General features: G+C 35.1%; 2 protein-coding genes across 2 annotated transcripts; one reads left to right on the forward strand and one right to left on the reverse strand.

Annotated features, from left to right (window-relative positions):
* Window positions 1-3,618: 3,618 nt before the first annotated feature.
* LOC143540646 (zinc finger transcription factor YY1-like) lies at window positions 3,619-8,386 on the reverse strand. The gene is made up of 6 exons (XM_077033646.1): window positions 8,248-8,386; window positions 6,528-6,586; window positions 5,599-5,804; window positions 5,407-5,496; window positions 5,136-5,279; window positions 3,619-4,402 (listed from the first exon to the last, which is right to left on the reverse strand). Exons 1-6 carry the CDS (start codon window positions 8,331-8,333, stop codon window positions 3,839-3,841), a joined length of 1,149 nt encoding a protein of 382 aa, XP_076889761.1. The 5' UTR covers window positions 8,334-8,386; the 3' UTR covers window positions 3,619-3,838.
* Window positions 8,387-11,206: 2,820 nt separating this feature from the next.
* LOC143540647 (DNA-directed RNA polymerases II and IV subunit 5A-like) lies at window positions 11,207-14,865 on the forward strand. The gene is made up of 4 exons (XM_077033647.1): window positions 11,207-11,407; window positions 12,386-12,565; window positions 13,772-13,885; window positions 14,740-14,865. Exons 1-4 carry the CDS (start codon window positions 11,207-11,209, stop codon window positions 14,863-14,865), a joined length of 621 nt encoding a protein of 206 aa, XP_076889762.1.
* Window positions 14,866-15,797: the final 932 nt, after the last annotated feature.

Raw genomic sequence — 15,797 nt, forward strand, 5'->3', positions numbered from 1 at the left:
TTGAGGTTCAATGAACTGAGGCAACAACCGTTACGTTTGCCAGCCAACATAAAAACAAAAAAAAAACAATCACCTACTTTGCGTGTAACAACCAACATATCACAAGATCTCAATTATCCATGCATATATTGCATCCGACAAAACATAAACATCTGGTTAACATACAGACTTCATTAACATACTTAAATCCTGGTACACTTAATGATCCTCAAAATTTGGTCATAGCAACCCAGCCTTTGATACATAGTTGATACATTGGAATCAAAAGCACATCGCCATACCATAAGGTTTATCAGTCATAAACAAAACATATTAACGGCTTAACATAAGGGATTTTTTTAACAGACAGCCATCAAACATTATTCATAAAACCATAAAACATTAAAAACTAAAACAGGTTTAACTGACTTCAGCATGCATGCATCAGTTGCTTACCAACGCTTCATCGATCTTCCCTTTTTGCTTGTTGACAGAAGACAGCATAATCTTAGCGGTGTACTTTATCCTTAAGCTGACTAACACCTTTTTACTCTTCATTGAAACCTCCCCAAGCCCACAGCAGCAGTTACTCCCCCCCCCCCCCTAAACGTCTCCATATGCCTCATAGTGAACAGCCCAGACTCTTCATATTCTTTTCTAGTGCACTTTAACTTCAGCCACTTCGGTTCTACCCCTTCCATTGGAATTGCTTTTGGATGATTAACGATTCGCAGGTAGCTCACAAAAAACTCCTTCTGCATAAACCATACATCAGTAGCCGTTACACAACCTTCTCATTTATCATCAAACAATAAACAATAACATATTCGAATTGTTACTCAAACCATACTAACCATTTTTGTCACCGTACGTGAGCAAACGCCACTATACTTTGCATCCGAATCCTTATCTGATTTCGACCGCCTTTTGTTTGTGGCCTTATCCACATTGTCTAACACCTCAATTGCTAGATTTTTCACATCAAAGCACACCAGATAATAGTGATCACCTGTCACAATTGGTATTCCAAACATGTCATATGGCCGTATTCGTAGTTTTCTCACATTGTTGTTAACCGATCGCCTTAGATTCTCCTTTATCAATCTGACGCCCGCTGTGAACGTCACATCTTTTAACTCGATCATGCTTCCATTCTGTTAATTCCAAAGAAAACACATTATTCCACACAAGAGCTTAAACACAAATACATTCCATTATCCGACCATACAATAAACTATAATCAGACTGTTAACTACAACAATAAAAAAACACAGACAGTTCAACTAGTACAAACTACCTTATCTGATCAAAACTCAACTCAAATGATTATGTTAACTTCAAAAACATTAACAAACAATCAAATTCAAACACTCAAACAACACGATCCGATCAACCATCCACTCTAATAATTCTGATAATTTAAATAACATTAAAAAACTCAGCCACCTCAACATGCATACGCTACTACTGTACCCGAGCAACCATAACATATAAGCATCAATTTATTTTGAAAAAAATAAAAAACACATACAGTTCAACATGTGTCACACCACCGTTTCCAACGAACATTAAAATCTTAGCATTCTGTTAATCGCATAAACCACAAATACACACAGACAGTTGAAATAGTTTACACTACCTAAATAGCTACACAAACTACCGCTACGTTTAAACTGTGTACGATCACGATTAACCCCCATAATCCAAAGCTACACATACTACATTGCAACACATACGCCCTCAACCACAATCTACACAACACAAGAAACTTTAACATGAACGGTAGCTAGGGTTCGTCATTAAGAACACAAAAAAAGCCACAACACAAGAACATCTACATCTAACTCGGATGTACATACCTTCAAAAAGACCTGGATCGTTTAATCCAAGTAGCAATCACCAAACCCCCAACTCGGTGGCGAGCCTACACTGGTGGAAATATACGAGCCTGTAATTGCTTCTTACACTCCTCTAAATCGGATCCACCGCCGTTAATTAACCGGATTCGTGTGCCCGTCGGTTTCGTATCAACAGAGGATTTCGCGCGCAGAGAGGTGTGTAGGTGAACATAGGTTTTGATTGTGTGTATCATCTGGATTTCAATAATATATTCGTTCATCGAAGAACGTGAAATCAATTTGGAAGGAAGCGTGGCAACCGGGAATATCAATTGATGAACCAACCGTTCCCCCCTAACCAGTTACACCAAGATTACAACCTTACCCTTTTAACCAAATAATATCTGGTTACAACTTCCTAACAGTTACCAAACTGCCATATGCTAACCTATACCATAGATCTTTTTAATCTACGGCTGAGATTCACTTATCGCACTTCTCATCCTAACAACACTTCTCGCAAGATTCATCCCCTATATATATAAATAAATAGGGACACACTAGTTATCGAACTAATTTTAAGTAGATAACTACGAGAATAGCAGTTTACACTTGTACATAGTGATGACGGGGTGTAGGAGAGAGAAAAAGGGGGCGATGAGGTGAATACAAAACCTGCTACCGTATCACATTTAAATAGAAAATTGGATTTTAATAATCCAACATTTTTGTAGTTGATAATAATCCCATCTCAAGAAATAGCTGTTACCGGTCTCACATTTCACACTAATTGTTTTCATTGGATTTCCGTTAAAAAAAAACAACTTAACGACGTTAAGTTTTTTCCTAATTTCAAATTGATGTTTCAGGGCTTTTGTTCGGAATGAGGATACGAGTCGATTGATGTAAAACTTACCAATAATTGGTGCTTCACACAACTTGATTTTTGTTAATTGAAAGTTTAAACACCCGAATTGAAACACCATATCGTCGTTTGGAGCACCGTTTATTGGTAAGTTTTACATCAATCGGCTCATATCCTCAATCTGATTAGAATCCCTAAAATATAAGTTCGAAATTTAGAAAAAACTCATTGACGTTAAGTTTTTTTTTAACGGATGTCCAATGAAAATAATTAATGTAAAAGGTGGGACCGGTGAGCCGGCGGTGGCAGCTATTTTATGAGGTGGGATTATTAAAATCCAATTGCCCATTTAAATCACTAGATACAAGTGTTTATGTTCTCGCAATCTCTATTTAAAATTGGTTCCATATTGAGCGTCCCGTTTATATATCGGTGAAGGAGCATGTTACAAGAAAACACAATTTTAAAAAGATAACCATATATCACATTCAAAGTAATACATGCAACTCCATTATGGCCTCTCACTTCAAATTGATATGAATTGAACATATAAGATATATAACAACTATGTTAATTTAGCGTGGCAAACTGGGCGGATTGGGGCGACGGGTCGAAATGGATTCAGGTTAGAACATGTTCTACGCAAAATAAGTTTCAAATAGACCGTTTTCAAAAAGTAACAGTTTGGCTGGTCGTAACGGATTTTGACCAAGATGGATCAATTTTAAATGAACAAGTTTTATAACATGACCCACTGTCTAGATTTAGTACTCATATTTAGAGGTGGGCAAATAAACCGGTTAACCGAACCAAAATCACACCGGTTTGAAACTGATTATGTAGAAACCAGTTTGGAACCGATTGAAACCGTAGGTTCGGAACCGGTTTGTAAATTTCTCCACCAAAACAAGTTCCAAACCGGTTAACCAAACCGAAACCTGTTTGCTCATACAGAGAATTAGTTTAAATATGCTATAAAAACCAGAGGTTCAGATCAATGTAATACTATCCACAATCAATCAGATAAGCTAGTTGTCTTTAACTAGACAACTTATTAACTACTAAACAACCTTAAAAATCAACATTCTGAAAACATAATTGGTTCACTCTATATTCTAAATATAAAAATTCAAACAAACCTCGAAACACGGTGATCCTAATCCTCATACTCGGTATCTTCATCGTCACCATCTTCATCATTATTAATATTTCTATAACCCCATCGATCTTCACCACCATTATCGCGTTCTTCTTCAGTTTCTTCACTGTCTTCTTCCTCGTACAATTCTTTACCCGCTGCCCACGGTTGCTTGTTAACTACACTCGTTAAACCATGATTAACAAGCGGGCCCTTTTGTTTCATATCTTTAGCTGGTGGTAGTTTTATATCCGGTTTGGGTCGGTTTTGTTTATGTGATTTAAGGTTGGATCGTTTTACCACATGCCCGTCATGATCACTACCTGCGTCCATTTCGTATCCGACGGTGTTTTTGGTGTTTTCTTCTGGGAAGTGGCCTGGATGTTCTCTTTTTAAATGAAGATTTAGTTTGTATTCATGGATGTATGCTTTCACGCATCCTTCATATGGACATGCGTATGGGCGATCGGGTGACGGTGTGTAAGATGTTGCCATAGCTTTTGTTGACTTTTGAGGCCGTTTTTCTACGGGTTGAATGTGGATATACTTGACAGGTGCTTCTACCATCATATTATTGTTGTTCTGCAAATTTTAAAGAGATTAAGATAACGAGCGTATACTTCATATCATGAAAAATATGTAATTAGTTTGACTAGAGGTGATAAAATGGGAAAGGCTCGTAGCTGGTCAAAATGGGCCACGGGCCGAATTGGCTTGTAACACTGTTTTATGAACAGCGAGTGATCTAGTGTGTCAACTATGGTTACAAAACTCATATATAAATAATAATCTAAAATTTTCAGAAATATATATATATATATATATATATATATCTATAGAATGTTTTAAGCATTAAATATACTCTATGGATGACATTTGGCCTGTTTGACCCATTTGCTTGTTTCCTATTAGCAATTTATTTTTGTTTAATCCGTTTGAGAAAAAACATAACCTGTATCAACTCATTATAAGGACTTTCTACTTACTTTTGCTTTTAAGTCAAACAGTCCAATACTCTATTTGAAAACAAATACAAGTTGCCAGTTATATAAAAAATGACTTAATAAAAAAATCAAGCTTGTGTTTCAAAACAGATCAAGTGAGTGAACCTGTTTTATCTTTAGAAAACCTTTCATACAGTTTGACTTTCAAGGTCAAACTGACCAAGGTTTTATTCCAAAGTTGAGATAGTTTAAAAACTTTCAAAAAATTTGAATACCTGCATTACAACCAGTAAAATTCAACAGACATGAAACAAAGAGAGTTGTGTCACGTGGTGCTTGTTATAGAAGTAGAACATAGGGGAAGCACTCACCTTTTCATGATGAGACACAATGTGATTCTTTAGCTTATATTCATGAGCAAATCTCTTTCCACATCCAGGGTAATGACATATATGATAATTTTCTTGAGAATGAGTTTTCATGTGTGACCGTAAATTGAAATCCAACGAGAATGCCTGCGGTGATGTCATAGTTATCATAGATTACAAGATTAGCTAATTTAAGCATTCCTAATTAGATATAATAATATAAGCTTTTAGTAATATAACATGTTGCAAGAGAGTATGGAGTGAAACTTATCACCTTGCCACAACCTTCATGAGGACAAACAAAATCTCTCGCGCCAGTATGAATAAGGAAATGTCTCTTTAACTTCGAGCTATCCAGAAATTTCTACAACATAAGCAAATGAATTTTGATAATACCAATTGTCTATACTCATATAACAATGTAATTAAATTTAAATGTTTTCATTTTATTAGATAAAAGTGTTACCTTTCCACAATTCTCATAATGGCACACATATTGTCTATCTCCATGAATGTGAGAATGCTTTCTTAATGCCCCAGCATCAATAAACGTTTTTCCACATCCTTCATAGCTACAAAGGAAAAGAACTTCAGTTGTTGGTTCAGGTTCGGGTTCGGCCGGTACCAGGTTGACCTCTTTTGCCTTTTCTTTTATGGCTTTCAATTGAGCCTCTGTGGTTGTAAAAGATGAAAACATAAATCTTAAACACGAGAAATCATACGATATAAGCATAGAGGTGCTAAATTGGAGTGAATAATCAATTGGGATTGCTTATTTAAACAGCGGATGGTTAAGAAGATAATCAGCTTCTTGAAAAAGCTTATTTTACAGTTTACACCAAGGGTAAACTTGCAGTTTTGAATAATTGAAATAAGCAATCTAAAACTGGTTAATGAGCACAGCTTCTTTCAACCTAATATAAGCAGATAAACAAAAAATGTTTGAATGTTTGGATATCTCATTATTTAAGAAATTAATAGATAAATGATCAAAAATGGAGTCTTTTTTTTTGTTTTTTTTGTGAAAAAGGTGGTACATTCTATAAAATAAATAAATTCCCAGATTAGGCCACTTTTTTATATAAATCAAATTACATGCACCTAAAATAACAAAAACTAATATGTTTATACAAACATTAAACACTGATCACCGTGACTTACAAACCACATTAATCAAATTATCATGTCCAAAATGAAAATTCAAACAGCCCCTAAAACTTCTTTGTTATCTTGGCCACCGATGCCATGTGAACACTATAGCCAGTTTGGTACCATCGAGCTTAAAGTGAGCATAGTTGTGGCCATAACTCCATTAGTTGAGAGTTGAGACACATATTTGAACAAGCATTTAATAATATCAAACTGAAAGCTTAAATTACAGAAATAACAACTAACCTGTAACCCATTTCAAAACTAAGCACTTGCCGCCTGTTGTCACTACATCCTGTGGCACCCTGCACAAACATTGATCAGGTGAGTACCTAGACTTTACAACATTCAAGAGAATGTACAATAAAATGCACACAAGCGACTGCAAACAGTAGCATAAAACCATCAAAGTAAGCATTTTCCACACCGCATATTATAAATTATATTCAATATGTAGATCTTTGGAGCTGAGATGCCAGAGTGGAGGGGAAGAATTGATGAGAAAACATGCTTGTTATTAGGGCTGTAAAAACCACTTGACGCTCACCCAAAAAATGCCCGTTCGATTTTGGCTCAATTTGGGAATGAGCAAAGCACAAGCAGAGGTGCACTCAGTTCAATTGCGCTGGCTTGAAGCCTCGAATTAATTTATATACACACACACATTGACACATACGATTTATTAAACCCTTTTAAATTTTCCTTCATAGACTCATTCATTTGTTTCAAGTTGTCAGGCTACTAGAAGTTTGTTTTCATGTAAACTATAACCAACTTCAAACTTCTTTCTATAATCTATAAGCATTTGCAAGCTACTACAAGTTTGTCTAAAAGCTACTAATTTGTTTTCAGGTACATACATTAACTAATTCGTCCGATGCTCGATTGAAAAATGCAAAGAAAATGTTCGGTCCGATTTTGGCTATGTTCGTAAACAAGCCCTCACCTGGTTCGGCCAGTGAACAGCCCTACTTGTTATCACTGAAAATCTATGCGGTCGATATCATCGATATATCAGTGATATATCGCTTATCGGTCCCTTGGTGAAATATCAGTCAAGATATCGGTCAGAATATTCGTACCGATAATATCAACGATATTGGACTGATAAACGACCGATATATAACCGATATTCCCGATATCAGAGTTTAAGTCTTAATTATCAACTTTTAGTGTTCAATGTTAGTGTTTTAAGTCTTAGTCAATTCTTACTTGCTACAATTGTTAGTTTTTTGCAAGTGGCGAAAGGTAGAAGACAATACTGAATTATTAGTGTTAAATTGCTATATATATGAATTTTACACTATATTAAAATTACCGATATCCCAACGATATCTCACTGCAATAACCGATATCTTAGATATCAATCCTTGACCGATATCCGATATTTTTCCTCATTAACTGCTTAGCTGAAAATTAACCTTGGCATTTTATCAAACAACTGGTGTGCATATCTAAAACCCTAGATACAAACCAATCTTCACATACAAACACACACACATACATAACTAAAGCTCTAAACCAGATGAATTCAGTCATTACTCACCATTCTTTGAACCACTCGACCGTAAGCGATTTAGGATTCATAATTTCATAGTTTCGTTTGCCCGTTTCAAGTTCTCACGCTACTAGAAGCTTGTTTTCATAATATAGAAACTCGACTACAACTCTACAAGTTAGTCTAAAAGCTACTAATTTGTTTTCAGGTACATACACTATCTCCAACTAGGCCGCTCAATGAGGGATCAAAAAATGCTAAGAAAACGCTCGTTTCGATTTTGGTTCGGTTTATAAACGAACCGACAAACAAGCCCTAGCTCGGTTATTGATGAAAACTAACCTTGGCATTTTATCAAACACTTGGTGTACATATCAAAAAACCCTAAATTCAAACAAACCCTCACATACATACACAATTACATACATAACTAAAGCTCTAACCCAGATGAATTCATTCATTACTCACCATTCTTTGAACCACTTGACCGTAAGAGACTTAGGGTTGGTGAATTTGCGCCGTTCAAAGAGATTAGGAGATGAATGATGGTCCATATAAGCTAATTACACTCGGTGGATTTGATTCTGGTAATTGAATTGAATTGAATCGAATTGGTTAATTGTGTGTGGAATTAGAAATTAGGGTTTCATTGGATTGAATGGTGAAGAGAATTGGGGATTTTGTCGGTGAGTGAAGACGATGGAGATTGAAGAGGAGGATGAAGACAATGAGTAAATGGTAATTTTTATTTTCTTTTAATGTTAGTGGACTCGGCCTGGTTTTTACTATTCTCGAAAACCGTTAAAAATGGGTGACAGGTATTGAAAATGCTTGGTATGGTATACTAAGGAAATAAAATTGATGAGATATTGGTGCGTCGTGCGTCACGAACTGTATTGTATTGATTTTGAAACATCAAAACATAAATACCAGCCTACCAAATACCATTTGTTCATGTTCGAATTTGGTATGAAATAATGGAGTAGATTAGTTGATGGAATGAATTATTTGTTATTACCATTCAGTTTGTGTGATTTGGTTAATAATATTTGACAATGTTTTAAAAACCGGTCTAAGCGATCGAGTACTCTCCGCCTAGGCCAAGTACATGGCGAGTAATTTCCGAATACTCATGTCTCCTCAGTTGTCCAACCTGATAGTGTCTAGCTACTTCTACAATCATGTTTATGAGAATAGAATTAATCACTACTTTGTGGTGGTGCTGGGGTGTCAGCGGCGGCGGCGGTGATGTCGAGAAATCTGGGTGAATGAGACAACGGAATTTTGGGTGGGTGGGTGGGGGGGGGTTGCGGCGAATGAATGGTTTCGATGTGTTTACACTTTACAGGGAATGAGATATGTTGTGTAACATGTGATTTCACAGACCAAACAAACACCCTCGTTTTTCAGAACCGGATGGCCAACAAAGGGTAGGAACCAATTCCGGATATGATCGGGTGTTTGACCGGGCATTTTTTTCTGGTTTCAGGTACAGTCGTGCTAGGTTTTGACCGGTATTCCTGGTTTTGGTTCCACTGGTCCTAGTCGGTTCCGGTTTCAGAGAGAATATACCAGGCCGTACCCGCTATTCAGTTTATTTTAATCTATCAAATTTTCAAACGGGCCAAGCCCATTCATTCAACACTTTCAACTATAAAGAAGCACAAATTATTCAGTCTTCATCAACAAGTTGTTACGTACGGTCAGCCGGGCAGCTGATTAACACTTCATCACCATCTCCACTGTACGTCTTTCTCAATCGTTTATTATTATTATTATTATTATTATTATTATTATTACTACTCTTATCGATTCAACAATCAAATCGTAGTCTGATTATTATTATTATTATTATTATTATTATTATTATTATTATTATTGCATGAAACGATTATTCCATCCACATGCATTATAATTAGTATATTTGTAATGTAATATTTGATCCGTACGTACGATCGTGTGTATATTTGAATAAATTTCGGTTGCATGATGGTTTGATATTTTGTAAACCTAGCTGTCTAAATAGGATATGAAAATGTAACGTAATCGTAATTCGTATAGTCGTAAAAACGGAACCCTAGCAATGTCCTCATCACAATGTTGTTGTTAGTTTTCTTAATTTCACATACGTAAAATTGTACGCATGCGATTTGTATAAGCTCGAGGTCGGTTTGTTTCTAGCTCTTTTCTAAAGCTCGAGTTTGGCTCGTGTTGGCTGGTGTATTATTTATTAATTAAATTATATATGTTTTAAACTGTGTTTATATTTTTGAAGAAAACCTTTGATGAGCTCGTGTAGTACCTTGAAAGAGCCAAAGTTTAGCTCGAGCTCGGTCTTGTAGTGTGAAATTAATACATAGAAGTCCAAAAGAGGTAAAACTTAATCGTAATTTGTATACATAGCTCGAATCGCTTGTGATTCGTTTTTTCAAGCTCAGACTCAGTTCGTTTATTATTTATTTATTAATTTGAAAACATTTTTTATTAGTTTTATATATTTTGAGAAAAAACTTAAACGAGTGTTTAGATTTTTTTTTTTTTTTGAAAATAGGAGAGAATGAAACGATTAATGGTTTCCAAGAGAGAGATGAAACTGCTTTTGGTTTCTAGGAAATCCACAGGTGTAAATGAGCCGAGCCTGAGCTCAACTAGGCTTGAGCTCAGCTTGTTTTGGCTTACTAGAGGCTAGAACTCGAGCTCGGCTTGTTTCCAGCTCTTTTTTTAAAGCTCAAGCTCGGTTAGTGAGTTGTTTTTTAAGCTCGGGCTCAACTTGTTTATTACTTGTTAATTAATTTGTATATGTTTTTAATTGTTTTTATATTTTGAGAAAAACCTTAAATCAGCCTAAGCTCGGGTCGGCCTCGTGTAGTACCTTAAAGAGTCAAAGCTCGGCTGGAGATCGACTGTAGTGTGAAATTAGTACATAGAAGTCCGAAAGAGCTAAAAATTAAAAATACACAAGGCTTGTACAAAGCTCGAGCTCGGCCCCGATAACTAAACGGGCTTTATTTGAGGCTCGCGCTTCGCTTGAGCTCATAATGCTCGGCTTGTTTCGAGCATTTTATCAATCCTACCTCAAATAGCTCGTGAGCAGCTTGACTTCTTTGCACCCCTAGTAATTTGTATAGCCTTTAATCGTAGCAATGTCCTCAGGATATTGCTAGTTTTCAGAATTGCATACACATAAAGTACATATGCTACTTGTATGATCTTACATATAGTTGTTTTAAGTTTTTTAATCCTTATAGATCTAATATATAAATCTATAATCAATGATCTTACAAACATAAAAGTAATTCTGTGAAATATGTTTTATTTTATAAATGTGTAGATGCTATGATGATTTCATTGGTGATTGTTTGTTTTGGTAAATTAAACTGTAATTTTGATAAACACTGATATTATGATGTGCAGAGAGGATACGAGAATGGCGTTATCAGAAGAAGAAATCAGGCGATTATGTAGGATCAGGAGAACGGTTATGCAGATGCTGAGAGACAGAGGCTATTTGGTTGGAGAGTTTGAGATCAACATGGACATGAATGATCTGTTGAGGAAATATGGTGAGAATATGAAAAGAGAAGATCTTCTTATCAGTAAGGCTAAAGCTAATGACAGCTCTGATCAGGTGGAACATAATATGCTTTGTTTATTCAGCATTTTAGACTTTTAGTTCATTGTTGAATTTGATGAGTATTTCATGTGGGAAAATAATGTTAATAATAATATAAAGTAAACTTATTGTTCCTACTTCCTTGCCATGTTCAAAAATCCATTTTCACGGAAATATAGCCGATTAACGCAACTAAAAGAATCATAGAAATAAATTCAAATGGAAGAAAAAAATTTGTCGATAAATGAATCCTAAACTATAATTTGTTGGACTGGAGTATAGTGCGCTTTAGGCACTGAGCGAGTAGGGTGTCTTCTTTCGTTTTGGTTTATTCATTGATCTGAAACTTAGAACTTGTTTTCTTATTGATTCGGCGGGCAGACGTTTTTGAATGAAGTCTATTCGAACCGAACACTTCAATTCTAATTCCTGTATACAGTTTTTAGTTGTGAAAGAATTTACCTCGACTAGCAGTCAAATCTTGTTATTTACTTTGCTAGAGTTTTTTTTAATTTGTTTTTTATACATTTATAAGTTTTCTTTTAATATGTGTTCTAAAAAAAGAGTTTTACGGCCCCTTTTTTATTCTCGTCCCCGGGCCCTTGGATTTTCGAGGATTCTCAGGGGCGACCCTATGTAGACGTGTAACATAAATATTTAAAAGAAATTTGGTGCTTTAAAATAATGATTTATTGCCAGTTACTGCATGAAATCCTGTATTTTCATGACATTTTTTTCTTATGTCCATCTTTCTATCCCCTGAAAAGTTACCAACGTTAAGATGCCTACTTAATAAAAACTAATATCTACTAATATATATCTTTTAATATTTTCATCTGCATTGTCTTTAGTGCTGAACTTTGTAACTACAAATCATTTCTGTGCACTCACTATTAATGTTTAGATGCATTTGATGCCTGTTTTATCTGTTGAATCTAGAGTCTTTAATTCAACTTGATTTTTAACTTTTTGGTTGTTTTATTTATTAATCAGATCTATGTCTTCTTCCCTGAGGAACCAAAGGTTGGTGTTAAAACCTTGAAAACTTACACCGAACGTATGAAATCAGAAAACGTTTTTCGAGCAATTTTGGTTGTTCGAGAAAATTTGACACCTTTTGCCCGAACCTGCATGAGTGAGATCGCTACAAAGTTTCATTTGGAAGTTTTTCAGGTAATCATTGCTTTCACTATGCTTAGTTTGCATATTTTGTTATCTACTGGTGCTTAAGAAATATTAATATGGTGAAATAATAAGCCAGTATGGGGTGTTTTGCATTGCTTATTCTGAAAAGCTTTAGCTTATGCCTATAAAGTTATAAGCAGATTCTGATAATCAATTTACTGAAAGCGGTTTAATTCACTTATCACCCTAGGAGTAAAGTTTATTATTTCGAATCCACCAAGAATGATAGTTTGAAGTAAGCAATCTCAAACTGCGTATTAAATCAACATTTTTCTACATCCAAACAGGCGAACACTCAAAAGTGTTTATCTGCTTATGGAATATACAAAGAAAATAAGCGGTTTAAATAAGCAACAATCCCAAACACCCTGTAAGATGCTCATATTTTAAAATGTATTTTGATAAAATTTCATAAACTTTGCATCTCTTTTGTCTGTATGAACCTTTTTGTTTTTAATTTGGGCCTCATCATTGCAGTCTCCTTTATAACTAGAGATGTACAAAAAAAACCAGTATCACCCAAACCGGGTCCCAAACCGACCCAGGCTGCCGGTTCTAGGACCGTTTCCCCTTCTGAACTACCAAACCGGCTTTAAAACCGGACCGGTAACCGGTTAAAACTGATTTAAAACCGAACCGAATCGATTTGGACAGTTCGACCTTTCATGCTCCTAAACAGGTTTCTAAACCAAACGGGTTTGGACCATAGTTTGACCAAACCGGTTTGGACCATAGTTTGACCAAACCGGTTCGGTTAGGAAACAAAACCGGTTTTGTGCATCTCTATATATAATCATTTTCTTTAGTACCCGGGCCGGGCTGGGCCTTTTGACCGACAACTGTTTTCTTATAAAGCTCTTAAATTTAGATAACATGTATGCCAATCACAAAAACCTCCAAAAACATGATTTAAATTATAATTACAACATTTAACAATGACAGGTTCATTTATATCAGAATAAAAGGCAAAATGTGCACCTGTTTGTTTTTCACAAGTTTAAAAACTTCAATAATAAAAATCTGTTTACTGGACTTTTTCGTGAAAAGAAAACACGCATGTCGTTTTCGTATTCTCTTACATAATTACCCTTACAAAAAATAATATGTTGATCGATAAATTCGATAAGTAAGCTATAAATGCTAGTTATGCTACTGCTTCTAGTAGTATTGATATAATTTTGTTTTTAAGTACAGGAAGCAGAGTTGTTGGTGAATGTTAAAGATCATGTTTTAGTTCCCGAGCACCAACTACTTACAACCGAAGAAAAGAAAACTTTGCTCGAAAGATACACCGTCAAAGAAACACAGGTTAATCGGTTAATCCCATGTTTTAAATATCACAACGCAACAACTGACTTGACAGTTGACACATAATAATATAATGCACCTGTTTAGACTTAAAGATAGGCCTGTAAACGAACCGAACGTTCGGTGAACTATTTGTGAACCGTTCGGTGGGAAGTTTGTTTATGTTTGTTTATTTAATAAACGAACGAACATGAACAAAAATTTTGTGTTCTGTTCGTTCATTTATGTTCTAAACGTTCGTTTATGTTTGTTTATTTATGTTCGTTTATGTATTAATAGAAAATAATTAAATATTATCTAGATGAGTCTATCTACTTAAAGCTTTTATATTTGTTAATTTATGTTCATAAATGTTCGTTTATGTTTGTTTGTGTTCATTTACATTTGTTCATATATGTTCATTTATGTTCGTTTAGATTTTTAAACAAACGAACACAAATGCTCATGTTTTAAATAAACAAACATGAACATAAATATTTGTGCGATTAAGTGTTTGTGTTCGTTTAAAGTTAAATGAACGAACACGAACAAGGGCATGCTCGTGTTCGTTTGATTCGTTTGCAGGCTTTCATTATTCACATTAATGAATACATCGATCTCAATCTCTGGGCTCTGCTGATTTTATTTGTGTTTGTGAACCGTTTGTGAACACATTCATTTCCTTAATGAACGAACACAAACATAAAATCTCGTTCAGTAAGTGTTTGTGAACCGTTCCTGAACACGTTATATCCTTAACAAACGAACATAAACAAGGTTTTGTTCATGTTCATTCGGTTCGTTGCAGCTCTACTTAAAGATCATATATTATACTTTGTTATTAATATTTTCATATTTTTATAATTGTATGACAGCTACCTAGGATTCAAGTGTCTGATCCTATTGCGCGTTACTATGGGCTAAAGCGCAGTCAGGTTATGAAAATTATCAGACCAAGCGAGACAGCTGGTCGTTACGTTACCTATCGATATGTGGTTTGAAGATCAAGTGTTGATTACAGTTATTAAGCTTCTAACTGAAGAGTAAGATTATAATATAAATCTTACCATGTTGTTTTGGTGTTCGTATGTTTGAAGAAACAATTTCCAAATTTTTTTAAGATTTTATTATAAAGGAAATCTCGATCGAGACTACTTAAAACGTTTAAATAACCCGAAGAATACCCCTACTTGTACTTGTAGTTTGAGATTTATTTATTTATTTTTTTTTGCGAAATAAACGGCAAATTCATATATTTATAAAGTATTCAGATTACATCGAAACAGAAGGTAAGCGGGCAACAAGCTGCGCCGTTACCCCTTTTTGAATTGCAAAACCCAATCTTTTAAAAACTACATTTGCGGATCTTGGAGTCATAACATTACTATGCATGACTTGTTGGACACGGGTAAGTAACTCCACAGCTTCGGGCGCGAGGAAACCAAAAGTGTCAAAAGCAAAAGGAATAAATACATGTTGGTTGTCAAGACACGCCTTCTCGTTGGACAAGGATTTGACAGGGGTTTCCCCTCTGGTGGGCTTAGGGGATTTGACTGGGGTTTCCCCCTGTCGAATCACATAAGCTTGTATCAGGTAGACTGACCCGCCCAATCCATGCCACTAAAAGCATGTAATTTGAGAGGGGAAATACGACATATGTACCAACATATTTGAAAGTTCATCAACTGAAATACGTTGTGATTAGTACATTCAACGTTAACAGTATCGATTTAACTGTTTAAGCGGATAAGCAAATTTGAAAACAATATTGTTATTTCCATGAATCATCTTTGCTTATGATGTTCTCCTTGTTTATTAAGTAAAACAAGTTGTTACTAGTAACTAATTTTGCTTTAGTTATTACTATGAAATGGGCAAACATAGTATTTGGGATCGAAGGAATCATTTATTATCCATTAGTCTATGTCATCCA

This window comes from Bidens hawaiensis, unplaced genomic scaffold (genome assembly GCF_021521415.1).
Source record: "Bidens hawaiensis isolate Kalapana, Puna unplaced genomic scaffold, B.hawaiensis_p1.1 tig00012287_1, whole genome shotgun sequence".
Lineage (NCBI taxonomy): Eukaryota > Viridiplantae > Streptophyta > Magnoliopsida > Asterales > Asteraceae > Bidens > Bidens hawaiensis.